General features: G+C 37.1%; 3 protein-coding genes across 3 annotated transcripts in view; 1 reads left to right on the top strand and 2 right to left on the bottom strand.

Annotated features, from left to right (window-relative positions):
* Nucleotides 1–3122, bottom strand: part of pex14 (peroxisomal biogenesis factor 14) — a 47691-nt gene extending 44569 nt beyond the window's left edge. Inside the window, exons 1-2 of the mRNA XM_061056726.1 lie at nucleotides 3026–3122; nucleotides 1194–1244 (exon numbers count right to left, since the gene is read on the bottom strand). Of these exons, the coding sequence (XP_060912709.1) occupies nucleotides 1194–1244; nucleotides 3026–3061 (87 nt within the window). The 5' untranslated portion in view covers nucleotides 3062–3122. The remainder of the gene's footprint in view (nucleotides 1–1193; nucleotides 1245–3025) is intronic.
* A 1453-nt stretch (nucleotides 3123–4575) lies between these two features.
* dffa (DNA fragmentation factor, alpha polypeptide) lies at nucleotides 4576–9483 on the top strand. Its single transcript, XM_061057035.1, has 6 exons — nucleotides 4576–5201; nucleotides 6014–6172; nucleotides 6253–6407; nucleotides 6975–7170; nucleotides 7576–7703; nucleotides 8333–9483. Exons 1-6 carry the CDS (start codon nucleotides 5108–5110, stop codon nucleotides 8552–8554), a joined length of 954 nt encoding a protein of 317 aa, XP_060913018.1. The 5' UTR covers nucleotides 4576–5107; the 3' UTR covers nucleotides 8555–9483.
* Nucleotides 9484–11865: 2382 nt separating this feature from the next.
* masp2 (MBL associated serine protease 2) lies at nucleotides 11866–16732 on the bottom strand. Its single transcript, XM_061057036.1, has 6 exons — nucleotides 16636–16732; nucleotides 16341–16563; nucleotides 16076–16253; nucleotides 15371–15502; nucleotides 12450–12646; nucleotides 11866–12228 (listed from the first exon to the last, which is right to left on the bottom strand). The coding sequence occupies exons 1-6, from the start codon at nucleotides 16641–16643 to the stop codon at nucleotides 12064–12066; spliced, it is 903 nt and encodes a 300-aa protein (XP_060913019.1). The 5' UTR covers nucleotides 16644–16732; the 3' UTR covers nucleotides 11866–12063.
* Nucleotides 16733–18325: the final 1593 nt, after the last annotated feature.

The following is an 18325-nucleotide window of genomic DNA, read 5'->3' as shown; positions in this document are numbered from 1 at the left end:
TGTCCATACAAGGACAGTGAATGTACCTGTGATGTATTCCATCCCACTTAGCGGAGAGAAAGTCCTGGCTATGATCGTTGTCATCACTTGAACGGGCATATTTTGTAGAATCTTTTGTTCACACATGACTAAAATGTTTATTGTCACTTGATGTTTTTAGATAAGCACATATTTACAGTACAGACAACTTAATATGAGCTTTGGCTTGTACGACATGCCAGCTAAAAAAAAAAAAGTTTTTGAATTTTTTTCAGAGCTGTTTTTCCAGAGTAACTATAGAAACCTTCATCAATAGGTTAAAAAAAGAACCTTGCTTTGACATCATCTATGGGCTTCTCTTCCACCCATTAATGTTAATGAACAATATTAAAGTTTTCACCTTTAAATGACTCTAGCTAACTTACTAACCGTGCAGCAGCTCATTCAGTTACTGTCCTGATTAGTTTCTAGATAATGCAGATTTCTGAAGAAGTTTCTGATTTTGTCAATTGCACTGACTTAATTTTCAAAGTTTTAATAATAAAAAAGTAATTTTGAATAAAGCACAGGCGCATAGCACTGATAATGTAAGTGGGCTGTGATTTGTTGATGACATTGTTGGTGCAGGAATACAGTGTGTAAAGTTGATACTGGACCAATAATCTTTGTAATATTGTGTCATATTCTGTAGTTTAATTTCATTTACACAATTCATTTCTTCTAGAAGTGTCTAATGACTATTGGCAAACCAATTCAAATTCAATTTGGACTCATCTTTGATCATTGGCTGGACTGAAAAACACAACGTGCCACACTACAGACTAACACAAGTATGTGGGGAAAGTATACTTCAAACCAGTGTGACAGCAATAAAGCTTTCTACATTCTTTTTACAGTCACTAGCTCCCATTTGGATGCCTTTTAAACTTTATCTTGCTGGAAAATGTGTAATATCATCTTAATGGTTCAGGAAAAGAAGTTTGTTGATGATAAAAAAAAAGGAAACTTGTCTGAAAGATCATACAAAGCTGAATTTCACTCTGTTTTATACAATATGTGCCAAAGCAGCTGATTTCAATGCTTATCACACAATCAGAGCAACAACAGAAAAAAAAAAGACCAGCGAAATTGGCTGCAGAAAACTGTTGTTTGTTGCTTTGTTCATTAAGGCAGTCAAGTCATTTGTAAAAACAAAAAGAAAAAATAATTCTTACCAGTGCCTCTCTAGGAGCAGCTGCTGGAGCATCTCCAGGTGGAAGGACAGGCTGAGAAGAGAAACAAACACTTGTATAAGAGTGCCATCTAGTGGAAGACCAAGGCTATGTTTGTTGAATACAGTCATGTAATAAAAGTTTCATTTAATAACGAGTAGTTAAGGACATAGTAAGGCATAGTCTTGATACATGTGAAGTGACTATTTGTCCGAAAAAAATCGAACTCAAACTTAAATCAAACATAATCAAAAGGCCTCTGATGCACCATGGGGATGTGGTGTACAAAAGTAGTCTCTGCAAAAGATCTGCATTTCTGAGGGTTTCTTTCTTTAAAGCAAGCAAGCAAACAAAAAAAACTCCTGTGTCCTCTCTTGCACTGGTAAAAAAAAATAAAAAAAGTAAACATAGGCCCAACCAGGTGCATGATGGTCCTATACCTGCCTCTTACATGTAACTTTACGTGCCCACAGTGTTACCCAAATACCTAACAAAAAATACTAATTATACAAAACTGAATTTACTAAATGAATATCTAGCAAAAGAAAATATCAAAAAGATATTATAAAGAAAGAAAGCGTTTGGAATAACTCAATAAACAACAACACACAATATTAGTTAAATAATACCAAACTCAATTCGAACAAATAAATAAATAGTTCCTACAAAATGTACATATCACAGTCTATTTCTACCATGGTCTGAGTATTCAATTCAATTCAATTCAAAAAACTTCATTTGTCCCCGGGAGGCAATTCAAAGGCACACAAAGCAGTAAATTAACAACAGTGCAAGTAGACGAAACATTTTAATCTATATATAAAGTGTCAATTTAAATACAACTTAAAGCTTAAACTTAACTTAAAAATACAAAATATAAAGGAGTAGATATAAGTGGACAGTGATCAGACTAACAGATGTAAACAGATGTAACCATAACTATGTGCAGTAAACGAGAAATAAATATATATATATACAGAGCTATGTGCAAGTAGGCAAATACTAAATGATAAGTTAATAAGGTGCATGGTGAATAATGGAACAACTAACTAATATAAACAATATAACTGTAAAGGTAATTCATGTATATCATGTCTACATTAGTCAATTATTTACTTGTTGCAATAGGTAAAGTATTTTGTAATTGTCAGCAGCACTCAATAATAAACCTGAGTTTTCCTTTTCTCGCTTTATAATTCTGATGGTTATACGAGATGTCACTTTACAAAGACTTCGTTTTGAACAATGCAAAGTTAACTGTGGTTAGCACAAAGTGTACCACATGTTTCTGAAAGTCAAAGCATTTTTTAAATGTATGTATGTTTATGTCTATCAGGATATATGAGCAGCAACTTTCCTTAAAGTTTATTTTCCACTTTCCGAATGACCAATACTCTTCAAGATGCAAGTACGAGGGGGACATACAACAGGCCGTATTTTGTTCAGCTAACAATGACCTTTGTATTATAATTTAAAACAATCCTGCACACAACAAAACAGAGAGAAGGCTACTTAACGATACGAATTGAAGGGCGTACATTTGGACGAGGTAAATACCTAACGTTTGCAAACTAGGTTAGCAACATGTGGTAAGACACCAGAGTTTCCGATCGGTTCTTCGTGTCCACTTGTGGACTCAATCATGTCTGGGACAACTTTTGAAACGCTGCAGGAGCTAGCATGCTAACTAGCCAGCGTGCTAACCTTTGCTCGCTGAGCAGTCATAAAGGAATCAAATGAAACTTCGCTGATCGCAAAATATTCACACATTATGATATTTTGTTTGTGTATCAGAAATTAAGATGTTAATTTTTTTAAAAGGCATAATTATAGACCTGAGTTGGTGGATCAGGTTGGTCGGTGGATGCCATCGTCCTTCCTATACTTGTTTGCTTGCAGGCTGCTCTAGTGAATCCCACTCGATTGGTTTTCCTGAATGAGGTAAACAGTCCACATTCACCACGTTATATGATTATAAGTTACAATTTTACTTTGGGACTGACAGTGAACAATTATTTATTTTAAAACGTGTTTATTTTGTATGGGAAATATTTCATTCACACATGTAAATGGAATCAGAAAAAACCCAAAATATAACAATTCAAAATAGAAATGGAACACTTTACCTACAAATAGGTTATTACATGGACTGAAAGACAAAAAAGCAAACAAAACCCTGGATATTTGTGAACAATTGTTAATGTAACCCTGTTTTTCTGTTTTAGTTTTAGTTTAGTTGTATTTTTTTTCATATACCCCTATGTATATAGTTGTACATAGATGTTTGTTTGTCTTGTGTTGTAATTGTCTTTTACAAGTCTTTTACTCATCTTCATAAGATTTAGTCTTGAGCCTATTGTCTTATTGTAATATATTGTCCAAGACATTCACATGATTTGAATCAAGGAGCCATGCCTCAATATATGTTTTGTGTTCTGTGATGTTTTTGTTTAGTTAAAAAAAAAGGCCTTAAAATCAGACCTCACCTAACAGTCTGATTACTCTGGGCAATCCTAACAAGGTCAGAATGACTGCTTTAGTGCCTACATAAGAGCAATAGGCTAACTAATTGCAGTAACAATTTGCTTACCTAATGTTCGTTGTTGGAAAATGATTTACATGTTCACAACCTCATTTACAAAGCTTGAGAGGGAGATTTGTAACTGAAATCAATCTTTGCACATTTTTTTAAGCAAATATGCAAAAGATATGGGAAACGCTTATAGTCCTTTAATAGGTTTGACTTAAAATGATGTAACTGTTGAGGTGAAGAATGATGTAAATTACTGCTGCAAGGTATTAGGCCTAATAGAATTAGGCAGAAAGCAGGACTATCTGTAGAGGCAGTCAGTCTTGCTGGGCAGAAAAAAAACATCTAAGCAGTCATGATACAGTATCGGAAAAATGGCAATGAATGTGAAGTATAATTATAATAGTTAGATGTGGCCAGAGAAAAAGAAGTTGGTGACCTTTATGGCATTAGCAGGACTGATCAATAGCACATCTGAGGTTAAATTGAAAAGAAAAAGGAAATGATTTAATGTGGAATGATGGGTATGGGGCGTGGAGTAGTTTATAATTGTGCAATTGATTTGACTATTTGGCATCTTTTATCATACATTTTTATGTATCTAGAGATAATTGCAAAAGATGTAAACTAAAATGATTTTCAAGACCTAGAATAGAATAGAATAGAATTACTTTATTGATCCCAAACTGGGAAATTGTGGCGTTACAGCAGCAGGTTGTCCAAACACACAATATGAGTAACAAACACAATGTGAGCAAATCTAAACATAATATAATATTAAATACAAAGTAAATAAGTACTCAAAATATCAAAACTAAGAATGTGAATATATACAACCAGGATTTAACTAAGCATTACTAGTCTTAAATAGGAAGATTAAATATGGAAGATTAAAAGTAAATGTGCAAGAACAGAGTCATAAATGGTAGTAAATTAAATATGGAAGATTAAATGTAAATGTGCAAAAACAGAGTTGTAAATGGACAGTATTGACGTAAGTTAAAGTGCATGAGTGTAGACTTAAATATTTTGTAAACATTGTCAGGTGCCCAAAACCTGAGATAATGTGCTTTTTAGTTTCAAAATACATCAGAGTGAAATGATTCTCCATATCAGTAGGAAATCCTGGCATTTTAGACACACTACATTTAACATAGCCTACAGCTATTTGTGAAATCTCCCCTAACCAGATACTGAAGTAATTAACTTTGTCCAACAGGTGGCAGTAACGAGACACCGAAGATGCATTCTCCTGCTAAACATCAGACAGAAGAAGACGGCGCGGCGGTTCCGTGTTTGAAAGACGAGATAGTCGGCGAGAGTTCTGTTGGTGCTGTTCTGTTTTAACTAACAAGGAGAAAATACATTTCTCCACATTGAGCATAGGATGACAGATAGGAAACCGTGTAAGGTGTGCAACTACACACGACAGAAGTCATACGGTTTGGCAGTTCCCTCCCTGGATGAACTGAAGGTAAAAGGTGAGTTGTCAAGACGGGTTTTAACTTGTAAACATTTCTTAAGGGTGAATGTTGAATTGCAAAGCTTCTATTTCAAATAATAACCTTGTTTGAAAAAAGTTTCTTATATGAATTCAGCTGTTTTTAAGTTTATAAAGTGATGGTTCGTGCTTGCTGAACGACAAGGTGTTGTATAATGTAGGCTATAAGTTCAACCTTAATATTTACAGTCTATGAGTGATACACAAATATCAAGATGTAGTCTACATTAATCCTCAGAGCTGTTATCAGCCGACAATATTGCCGCGATGCTGATTTGCTGCACAGTTTTTGCTAACTTATCTGTCATGATCAAAAATGAGCTCTGTGTGCCAACATTTTCGTCGTGTTGAAACTTGCAGGAACATGAAACATGAAAAGTCAGGAAAGATCTCATTGTTGCCCTGCTCATTCTTTGAATGCTAGTCATGAGGCGTTGCCTAAATCAGTGCACTCTTCACTGTCTCTGTCCATTAGGATGAGAGGTGTGTGTACAGCTTATAGTACATCATGTATATGGGCTTTAACAGATTGCATTAGAATACTCACAATTTTGACATTTATATGAATTGTCAGTAGATGTCTTATAAGGTGCCTCAGACTATTATTCATTTAAATGATTAAATACAAAGGTTATGATGACTGTGAAGTTTAAATTATTATAGCACTAAGCTTGTTCATACTGATAAGATGTGTGAATGAAGGATAACAAGAGGCCAAAGATTATTAAAGTTGTCATATCAAATTATATTTACATGGCTCTTCTCAAGTGTATTTCTCTTTCCTTACCACAGGAAGTGAGTTTCTTGGCTTCAGCCCCAGTGAAGAGGTCAGAGTGGTCCTTGAAGATGATGGCACGATAGTAGAGGATCAGGGGTATTTTTTGTGTTTACCCTTAAACACAAAGTTCATGCTTCTGCATGAGAGAGAGACATGGTCTCCTGTCCGAAGAAGTAAGCTGGCCTATTTCTATCCCATTTATTTAAATACAACACAGAGTCCTGTTTTTGATACTCATTACTTCTCAACGCAGTGGACGGCGGTACAGCCTGGATGGCCAGAGACTCAATGGTTCTGGAGACTGATACTGTGGACACTACTAGTTCTGCAGCACCTTGGTGGGACCTGGCTCAGCAGCTGAGGCAGGACCTCACAAGCATCATCCTCATGTCTGACGCGGACTTACAGGTATTAGCACTATTCCTTTATTTCAGCATTAGTGTTCACTGTCATGCCTCACAAAGTATGTACTGTTACAGGCAACAAAGAGAGAGTTCTACTTGAAAAAACACTGTCCTCAGTTGTCAGACGTTTTTTGAAATGTATCTTATTTGATTAACTACTCTATTGCCTCCTTCTTGTGTTCTGTCCCAGTCCTGCTCCGCAGACAGACTCAGAAACTATACTCCAGGCCATATGATGTACAACACCTCTCTGTTATGGCAGGGGTGGAAGAACACAAGTGATCTACTCCTGGAAAAATCATTTATATTGCACAGCTGTTTGGAAGAGAAAGCTTTTTTGTTATGGACACTTGTTAATTTACTGAATATTACATTAGCACAAATGCACCTTTAATGTATGCACTCCCTCTTTACAGACACTGCTGTACCTTGCCAGATGAATTCTGCTGTGCAGCTGCATGACATAGGTGTCCTCTAGTTTCCGTACAAGTTTAATTTAATTAGTGATTTAGATCACATATAGGTTTTATTTTTTATTCCTGCGCAGGTTTAATTTATCATTCTGTTTCAGACCTTAGTGGATTCTCCATGCCCTGAGCTAGCCTCTGCTCTGAGCTTCCCAGAGAAGAGGACTGCTGACCTCCAGCAGACACTGCAGAGGGTTTTGGACCGACGAGAGGAGGAGAGGCAGTCCAAGGAGTTGCTACAGCTCTACCTCCAAACAGTGGAGAAAGAGGATGGACAGCAGGGAGAGCCTAGCCAGGAAGGTACGGCTTTCTCCTCAACAGTGTTATTATGAAGCAGTTTCTCTTTGGAAATAGTCAGCATAAACGAAAAACAAGAATTCTAATCTTGCCTTCGTCTTTCAGAAAGATTAATAGTTTTAAATATTGTCTTTCTGGCTCATAAATGATGTGTTAAGTCTTTATATATGGTTAAAATGTCATATTTGTGTGTGTGTGTTTCCGTAAGCGCAATAGAAATCAGTATCTGATTTAACATTATGCCTTTTGCGATACATTTCTCATGCCAATGCGAGCTGCACTTGTGCCTTTTGGACACTAGGTGGAACCATTGTTGCTGCTGAATGTCACATGTTGTGGTGATTTATTAAAACCTAGTCCCTCATATAACAAGTAAGTCTGAGAGATAACTGTTTTTTAATGCGTCAGGGGCTGGAGATGCGGACGTGACAGATGCAATGGAGTTGGACTCAGCTTCAGGATTCATGTACAGGACACTGATGGTGCTAAAAGGCAAAACAAGCCCAGAAACCAGACTCTCCACTGAAGACCTGCAGGTAGTAGACTTACACCGCTGATCCCAAAGTGGCTAAAGCGTCGGCAGATGAAAATACTCTTCATTTGGCTGTTATCCATGTATAAACTATTGTACTGTATATTACTACATCAGAGGAGTCGGTCTGTCTTAGAACTATTTGAATAGTCTATTAAGTACACGTAGATTACTGCTTAGATTGAGAAACCAAAGTGCATTTAAATGACTCAGCAATTAGGGGACACTCTCTAGCTTTCATTTGCTTCATCGCACATCCTTCCATCTGACTTAAGGCTATGTCAGATGTCTTGAGCCTATGCTATGCTATTACATACCATATCAAGTCTAGCACACAGCTATAAAAATAAAGAAGCAATGAAATAAAACTGCAAGTGTGGACACAACACAGCAATACTTTCTTAGAAACTGTGCTTTTTTATCATCAAAGGGTATGTACTTGAGCTACAGTGCAAGATAAACAATTTGTCTACTATCATTTGTGTACTCAAGAGAAGCAAAATAATGGAAACCCCTTTTGTGTCAACAACATGAAACATTACAGCAGGATTTATTATCCATACGATGCATTATTGTTCCTCACATGTTCACATTTCCTGTGTTTGAAATGAAGTCTCTTCCCTGGATCTGCAGATGGTAGTGAGCAGAGGGGTGGACTCTATGGTTCCAGTACTGGGCTGGGACAGAACAAGGACATCTGCCCTGCTGCAGGCCTGTGAAGCTGAGCTGACCAAGCGTCTCCAGCAGGTTCAGGCCGTGCAGTCGATCAGGAGCAACACCCAGCCAGACAGCAGCCAGCAGGTGGACGAGAAGAGATCGAAGGAGAGTGTTGAAACTCCAGCCGGAGGCAACTAGGCACCTGAGCAGAGACAGATAAAGGACACTACCTGCCTCAGGGTCAGTAGAATGGGATTGTCCCTGTGTTACTGATCATATACATAATGCTGGGATTTATGAATGTCAATGATGTTGACGTTTCAAACACTTCAACTTGCAAACCACTTGAACGCCTCAACAGGGAGCAGGGTGATTTGCATACGTTATGTTTTTCAAAGACATGTTTGTGTTACCCACTGGCACCAACTTCCTAATGGATTCTACTCTCATCAAGTCAACAAACTGAAAAATAATTTATGACAATAATATACATTTAAACTTGAAGCAATAATTCAAAACTTTAGGAAATATGCCTACTTCTTTTTTTTTGCTGTAATTTAGTCGAGACAATTGATAACAATCTCAGAACTCTCTCTTCAATATGAAGCAGGAGTAGCAGCCTGCAATATTAGCTTAGCACGCTTGAAATCTGCCTATCAGCGACCTCATTTCTTATTGTAGTCTCTGCTTCAACCTCAACAGTGTGACTAGACTCCAGGATTTCTGGACAAGAAATAGTCCTGTACAAGACCTTCAGTTAAAAAACAAAAGACAAGACACAACATATTCAATTATGAACGTTAAGTGTTCTAACTGGCAGATATTAATATCTTGTAGATAATTCAAACTTGTGCTGCTATCTTGAACTCCATATTTAGTAGACTGCTACAGAGGTGGTATCAATCAGCAAAATGTGAAATGATTGCTTTAAAATTTTACAGTTGAAGCAGTATTGTTGTTTACATCATGCAAGCCCTTAAACACTGCCAATTTAGACAGAAGGTTAGCACTGTTTTTGTTAACATGAGACTGAAAACAAGACAGCTTTAGACCTGCTCTTTTTGTAAAGTTTCCGGAGAACTTTTGTTGTGAATTGGTGTTGTACGAATAAAGATTGACTGTCTGAAGTAGGAAGATTACTCTAAACAATACATACTTTATATCTTTTGGAAATCACATTCAATACTTTTTTTTACTAAGGGATGATTTGGGATTTTAAGCAGTGTGTTTTTATTTTTAATCAGCTGACAACCAAACTGATCCTCATACAGTAACATGCATGCTGTATGTAATCCTCCAAAGGGAGTCATGCAAAAAGAGAAAACTCTTATGCTACCATGCCATAGCATTTCACTTCTTGAGTTTTCAAGGACAATAGCAGACTCTATGTGTCTAGAATTTTATACCATGAGAATGAAATGATAAAATAATAGATTTTCCTGTAGGGAACCAACATTTGTTTTACACTTACCTCAATGTGACATTTGTCATTCTCATTTTATACCACACTTCATGTGCATCGTACAGCAATAAGCTAGGGTGAGTGTTTAAAGAAACTGCGGGCCAAAGTAAAGGAACAGATAAAATATAAATGTATCAATAATGCTAAAGGTATGATCAATACAAGATCATGCATGGTTGTGTTTTTATTCAGTGTGAGATGGCCGACAGCAGCAATCACAAACATACAGATAACATCATCTCTTTCTTTTTTTGCATGGTATATATGCAAGTTCTGACGGGGACCAAAGAGGTTACAGTAAAAAAAATTCCATAATCATTCCAACAATAACGAGGCTGGATAAGATGTATATCACTTTATTCATGCAAGCCTCACTGATCACATTATGGATTAGAACGACTTAGCTTCACCTTAGAGTCCCGTGGTCTCAGTATTTCTGGATGAGAGCCCATCAAAGATCCTCTATTATACACATTAATAGAGTAATGTATCAGTCTTGGTAGTAGTGTGAGATGGTGTGTATGATTTCTATAGGTCTCTCTGACTCGTGGGTCATGTAGGTGATGGCCTTTGTCATGGCTGTCATCTGGTCTGTCTCTTGAACAGTGCATTTTGATGAGGATGAGATGTTGCTGTTGGCTTGTACTTTAGTATGATATACACAGTGAAATGGGGCAGTCATTTAGATCTTTGTTTTTATTCGATGATGTCACGCATTTTACAATAAGAAACCTGACAGCAGCTGTTTAATAACCATGGAAGATTTGCCATGTTAGCACCCCAATAATTCCCAATTTGGTATCTGTTCAATTAAACAGCAATATTAAGTGATTTTAGGTACCCTTTATAATCATAGTAAATGGTGTTCTAATTATACTATCCCTCAAATGTTTATAATGAATCAAAATGCATTAAATACACTCAAATACTTATTAATAATGCATTTGCATACTCAGACATTTTTTACTTTTTTTTTAAACTTCAAGTTAACCTCTTTTGTATCTCCTTCAATTGCATCAACATCAATCACAAGATGCAGGGTTGTCAACAAAATACTGATGGGTATATCAGCTGTAAGTAAACTGGCTGCATGCTATCTTCCAACTGTTGCTTAATGGGTTTCATGGTGTGCGTACTTCCTGTGGAATTGCCTCCAACTAGGCGGAGCAGTTAGAAGCGAGAGTTCTACGGGAGTAGTCGATGGTGCTCTCATGTGTCTCACAGTCTGGTGGATTAGATTAGGAGTTAACAGTGTTTCAGTAACAAATGCAGGTTTGCTCTGCAAGTACATACCAAGTTGCCCTGAGGACTGTCTGGACATTTCATGCTGGAAACAAACACAATTCTGTGTGTGCAGATGACGTTCTTCGAATGAACATCCACCTAAGATCGGTTCGCAAATGCCGAGGTGATGTATGGGTCAGTATGCACCTGGCTTTGCTTAGTTGTGGCCTTCAAAGAAAACAGAAAATAGCAGCGTGACAGTTCAGTCAGAGTACAACATAATCAGGTCATAAAGTACACAAGTTAACTGAGAAATGTTGTGGACTTATTTCATTAGACATGAAGAAAAAACAAAAAAACAAACACTGAAGCAACAGATACGTAAATCAACACAAGTGTGTTTCATTCCCACATCCAGTCATGCTCTTTGGCCCACTTGTAGAGCACAGGCGGAGGAAACATTAGTGAGTGAATGCAAAAGTGTCAAATGAGAGGCAATTTCATGGGTCTGAAGAGCCTCATAATGACTGTTTAGATAGAGGAGTAGAGCTGGGGTTGCTGAGAACAATCTGCATAATGTATGAAGGTTAAACGACAAGCATTCACTGACTCTTAGACCAGACGGCTGATTTACAAACTCCTCTAAAGAATTAGAACATTAAGTCAGCCATTTTTTTCTGTCTTCAATGAAAGAAATAGCAGCTGCACAACTTATTTTAGTATTAAGTATTTTTATATTAAAATTCCTCTTTTATCACATATGATACACACATTTGATTGTTACAAGACAATCAAAGTGTTTGACTGATTGATTTCAACATTTGGAAATAAAGCTCAGGAAAAGTGTCTTGTGTCACTTTTATTTAAATTCCTTTTATTTTGAGAAGTGAAAGTTAATGTTTTAAATGTTGCAGAGCATATTTTTCAGTGTCAAAATATAGTAGGGTATCATCAACACAGTGCTAAAACTTTGACAAAAAACAACATTCCAAGATGAAGATACATCACTGTGGAAAATATACTACAATGTGTGTAACTTGGTACTTGTGTATTTGATCTTCCATCCCTTGTTTTTCCCACTTTGATCCGATCTGAACGCAACATGCACCTGGTAACTTCCTGTGTCAATGCGACCGGGTGCCATTGATCCACAGAAGGGTCCATACTCCTGCCCAGTGGTGGAAATCTAGTTAAAGAGAAACAACACATAAGAAGTTGATTAATTTATCTGCTGACTGATTTATACCCAGACAAACTGAAATATGCAGGACACGGCATGGTCAAACAGTTTATCACCCGAGGTGGACAAGCGGGTAACAAACTGCCTTGACAAGCATGAGGAGGAATACATTGCTTTGTCACATTCCTGTGTGTGTGTGTGTTATGTTCAGAAGTCACATGACTAACCTTCAACATATCGTACGGACAGGGGGCATCAGGGTGTCCCTCTATGTCAAAGGGTTCTAGGAAGTCCAGAATTATTCTGTAGCCTTCTAGTAGACGAATGATATGGTCACACTGAATCATGGTTGGGTAAGGACTCGGGTAGCCCGGACTGGTGAGAACACCAGACAGCGAGGTCAACGTCTGGTTTTGGCATGGCACTGGAAGAAGACACACACATTAAAATTCTACGTGGGTAATCTAGGATATATTTAGACATTTTCTACAATCCTCTGTTTATGAAGGCCTAAACAAGTCTAAGGATCAAACTGCTTAAAGACCAGTGTTGAATTACCACAGAGTTGATTTCAACCCTTTCTCAGGGTTTATATAGCTCCACACTTTCTAGAGTCAAATCAACACTTTTGAAATAGTTAAACATTTAACACAGAGAGAGAGTTCCCTTTTCAACTCGCTAAACAGAGTTAAAATAACACTGAGACAAGTAACTCTGCTACGACACTTTCTTTTTTACTACCTGGCTACTGTTAGTTTCACTCCATTAAGTGTCAGGTATTTACACTACAAAGTGTTAAAATTATTTTTAAGAATGATTTCAAATAAACATTTTAAGTGTTCAGTAATAAGTAATTTTCAAACAGTGACATTTTATTTTCTCTGTAAATCAATACATTGTGAATGAAGGTACAATATACAACTTCCACATTTTTCAAGAATGTGTAGAAATTCACCAATGCTGCATCATAAGACATGTTAAACACAAAACGTGCTTTGAAAAGTTCATCAAATGCCCAGAGGGAGCGGTTTGCCCGGCATGGGATGAGATGCTTATCCATGGTGATGTAGAAGCTGTCAATCTTGCTCTTCTGACGTCCAACAGGGAGGAGGAGGAGGTATGGATACCGACTCTGCTGGTTGCGCAGATGCTCCTCCAGACTGCAGCATGACTGGGGAAAAATAAATTATACACAAGGATAATGTTAATAAAGTTCCCTCACAAAACCCATTTCCATCTCAGGTGAAATCAAAGTTAAAATAATGAATGAAAAAATTCATTAATTTACTCACCTTTTTCATGAAATTGCATCTAGTCAACCTCCTCCAACTTCACATACTTCTGTAGTTGTTTTGTATTTTACTGGAACCAGCATATTTTCTGAAATAAAAGTTTGACCAAGTTAATTAACACAAAAGCAGGAAATAAAAAGGGTAATGCTGGTGATGCTCACACGGCAACTACATGTGAAACATGTGCTTGCATGCTGGGATAGTGTGGTTAAAAAAATAATAAAATAAACAGAGAAACATTTGCTTCAACCTCAAAATGTAAACATAAAAAAGCATATTGTCATTTCTACCAGCTTTAAAATTGCCTTATTTATTTTCATTTATAACGTTGAAATGATTTTAAGGGTTAGTGCACGAGGCAGCTTGCTAACATTAGCTTCTCACTGTGACTGTGGCCATTTAGTTCATGGCAACACACAAGTCCTTTTAAAGTAGATAATCTCCACAGATATACAGTCGTATTTTACAGTTGTTCAGAGAATGACATTAGTTTTTTACATTATAGCATGTATTTTACTTACCATGTAGAACTGCAGAGGAGGAACATTTTCACAACTCTTCTCTGTTCTCTCCAGCTGACAAAATGAACTGAGCGGGAAACCTGGGCGGAGCTTGGATTAATTAACTCTCTGCAGAGTTGGACTACAGTTGACCAACACTAATGGATCAACACTGTAAAACAACCCCAACACTGAACACCATTTCATTTCAGAATGAGTTTAAATCACACACTGGGAGTTGAAATCAACTCTGAAATGTTTAACCCTGAAATTTCAACTCTCCAATTTTTGCTGTGTTGGATTTTAGTACTGGCTATGAAAAAGTTTTATGAGCAAAAGAACATCATTTTTTACCTCAATTGACACATTTCCAGGCAGCATATATATTATGATTTATTTGGGTTAGCATTATTGCCGACGCACATGTGCAGATGTTGTAACAGACAAAAACAAATGAGTATTGCAAGGAGGCTGAGCTCCTGTAATTCATATAATTAGTACAATCTGTAGGCAGATAATCATTTTTGCCTTTTCATTGCATGATTTGTTTTGTCATTCTTATTTCCCTCTGACGAAGAATAATAAGTTATGGCACATCAATTGTTAATAGTGATTAATTACCCACTGTCGTTGCACTGTTAGCGCCAAACACAGGTATCAATTTATAATGCCATTTTGAAATTTCTTTTCCCTCAGGAATTGACAGTAATTAACCTTGCCTCACACCAGCTGGCAGAGATCAACTGCTTTGTACATCAGTGTGACTTTTAGCTTAAAGTTAGTAAGAACAGTCTAGCTATGATGGAATGAAATACAATCTAGAACAGCCCTGTGTGAAATGTCAGAAAAATGAAATCGTTTTTTAAAGATTTGTTTTGCACAACTGTGAAATATTGAGAACACTTTGAGACCGAAACCTTTTTCCTCCAATAATTAGGTATAATTACACGTTTACAACACAGCAGCAATCTAATCTCTTTAATCTCACTTTTATCCAGCCCTGTGACAAACTCTGCAAATTAGCAGAATTGTTTTAAATTGTTTTTTTAACACCTTGATACCAAAATGGTGAATTAAAAGATGTGACTGCTATAAACAAACCTTTTAGAATTAAAAATATTGATCAAATAGAAGTAAATGGGAGATTTGAAATTGCTTTGCTCTGTTCCCCTCAATCCATGTTGTGTCTGGTACTGGGGATTTTAGCAGCAGTGTATACGACACCATAAGGCCATTACATATTTAGAGAATTTAAATATACAGCTACCGAGCTCACAACACTACACAACCTTTGACTCACTTTGATAAAGCTCTGATAAACATGCCTCTTGAGCGTTACACTGCATGGCCCCGTACCTGTGCAGGATCTGTTGTTGTCATGGAGAAGGAATCCTTGTTTGCATGTGCAATAAAATCCACCGATGTAATTGTGGCAAAAGTGATCGCACACACTCTCCCCGTCTATCTTGGACAAACACTCGTTGATATCTGTCAGAGGGAAAAGTAAGAGTGAAACACAACACAAAATCGTTTTCAATTAATTCAAAGATCAAATAGAGGAAGAAATGTATCATGTTAAATGAATGTCTTATAAATTCCTAATGTGCCTAAACTCAGTCTGATGGGATAATATGTTTTTTTTTTAGTATGAATTGTTTTTCCTGGGTGTGTATATCACTGCAGGGTTGAGTTAGGCAGACACCAAATTAGTTTATCTTTACATTTGATACACAAGAATGTGAGGTCCATTAGCGGTAACATATCAATGACCTGCAATCTAAACTAAAGTCAATGAAAAGAGGAAGAAGGAAAACTAACTTGTAGTAGTTTAAGTAACTTTTTTAAAAAGTGAATAATAATATTGAATAATTGCATTTGGATGTAAAGTTTGCATTCATTTAGTGTCTTTGATGAATTTTGTTTGACTTTATCCATTTGTATTTTTTTTTATACTTTATGGTTTATATCATCTATGTACTTCTGTAGGATGATACAACCCTGCTATTTGCATGTTGCAGGTTGTAGATACATTGGTAAAGACATGTCACTATTGTGCATCACCTTCCGATGTGTAAAAAGCTTGGAAGCCGGTGAATCGGCCCTCGTTCGAGTAGTCACTCCTAAAGATGACAGACATCAGGTTCCCTGCTGACAGGACGACTGTGTTCCTCGGGCTGCTCTCATAGTTCTTCTCCTCCTCACCGCAGAACCGCAATGTTTCATTCCCATCTGCCAGAACCTGGTTTGAAAAGGTCAGAGGCCTGTAAATGAGCAAGCTTTAGACTTCAGTGCAGATAATGGGAGTTGTAGTTTCTGCAGCATCTACCTGGACGTAGTCATATTCACACTGGTTAGACGGTTCCATGCTAAAGTGTCTGAAGTAGAGTTTGACCCTGTGGCCATTGGGGACACTAATGTTCCACACTATGTGCTGGTTGTCAGGGTAAGGCTGGGGGAAGTCGGGGGAGGTGAAGCTGCCATATAATCCTGTCATTTCCACACTCAGTGAGACATGGAGGAGGGTAAAGAGGACAAAAACACAGCACCCACTGGGCAAAATGAGGTGTGATGGCAGCAGTTTTCAGGATCATTTTCCACAAATAATACTATCTGACACTCACCTGGTCATGTTGGCTGAAAAGTCCCCAGATATTTAGCGTGCTGTGGAGTGGTTCACTCTCAGTGATCTGAGGGTAAATGAACCCAGCTGGTGGGCCGACATTTAGGTAAACAAAGTGAGACAGGCGCATGATCAGTTTGTCATCATTTCCGCCAACCCTTGGTCACAGAAATCTATCACAGCGGTAAATGCCAGAATCATTTGTATTCATTTTGATTATGTTAACCTATTTTTCTTAATGTTGTATCATTTTAATATGAGCTACGACTGATAACAAGAACACAAAAAAATCATACTTCACAGAGCACGTTTTTCTTGTTTAATTTGTCATCTTTAAATATAAATTAATACAATATTAAGCTCCAAAAACAGCAAACGAGGAGCACTCAGCAAAGGAGGAGCACTCTCGACAGTTAAACACAGTAAAGTGTGCACAACAGCAACAAGACAAGAAAGAGACAAAAAATCAGCACACAAAAATGTCCTTTCGGTTTCTTGAAGGCCTAGCACCGAAACGTGTCCTTTGCTGTTGTTCTTGTTGTTGTTGTTGTTCCTGCCTTACCTGGAGTAAAATAACCTAAAGGACTTTTTTGGGTGCTGACTTTTTGTCTCTTTACAATATTAAGCTCACCTATCATAGGGCTGGGAAACACGGACAAAAACTGGTATCTGGATATTGTTTAGCTGAATGACGCTACTCGATATGTACGATATGTCTTTAATTAACAGTCAGTTGCACAATGTCAACATCTACATGAAAAATTACATAAAATAAACTACATGTTTGTGAAATTAAAAAGTAATATAAAAAAATGTTCCTTAAATACATTAAAAATAAATAAAAAAATGTTCCTTTTCTGCATAACACAATACACACAGCTGTGTGTTAATTCAGGTGGTCTTTTGAGTTTCACTAAGAGAGAGAGAGAGAGAGAGAGAAATGGAGCAGGGTGAAGAGGACAGACAGATTAGAAATAAGTGAATTCGCAGCTCTACAGAAGACGTGTATAACGATATTTTAATGCAACATAAATTATATTGTCTTACCCTATATCTTGTTTGAAAAATATAATCGATTTATCTTAAAAACTTGATATATCATCCAACCCTAACCTATCACCTGAATCACACCTCTGCATCCTGTGAAACCTGTGAAGACAGTGATGCTGATCAGACCAGACTCATGCAACAAATTATTTCATACCACGCTGTCATAAAAGTTATTAAATATGCATCAGAAAAATATTTACACTATACCCACAACAATTACTAGCCCTTTGTTGTTGAGCTGTAAACAGAAAGGGTCAGGAGATTCAGCACCAGTCTACAGGAAGAAGACACTTAACCTCAAATTAAATGGCTGTTCTGGTGTCATCAGAGTGTGTACACAGCAGACATATTGTAAAGCACTTTGTAACCTATAAGTGCAGTCCATTTGCTATGATTAGTGTATCAGGGACAAAAACCAGTCAGGGGTACATCAACAGCAGTTTCCAGAGGAATACAACCTTTGTTAATGCATGTCTGGGTCTGTGCTCTGCCAAATGCTTTAGGGTCAGATGTTTTTGCAAATGCTTTTATGATTGCAAATATTCATGCTGTCTGTTTTGATGGAATTCGGTGATTGATGTCTTTCAGAAGAGATGAGGCCCTTCAAGCAGGAGTTTTTCAATAGGTGAGCTTGTAATGAC

This window comes from Labrus mixtus, chromosome 15 (genome assembly GCF_963584025.1).
Source record: "Labrus mixtus chromosome 15, fLabMix1.1, whole genome shotgun sequence".
In the NCBI taxonomy this organism is placed as follows: Eukaryota; Metazoa; Chordata; class Actinopteri; order Labriformes; family Labridae; genus Labrus; species Labrus mixtus.
The sequence above is the reverse complement of the archived record's forward strand: the minus strand, read 5'-3'. Positions and strand labels throughout refer to the sequence as shown.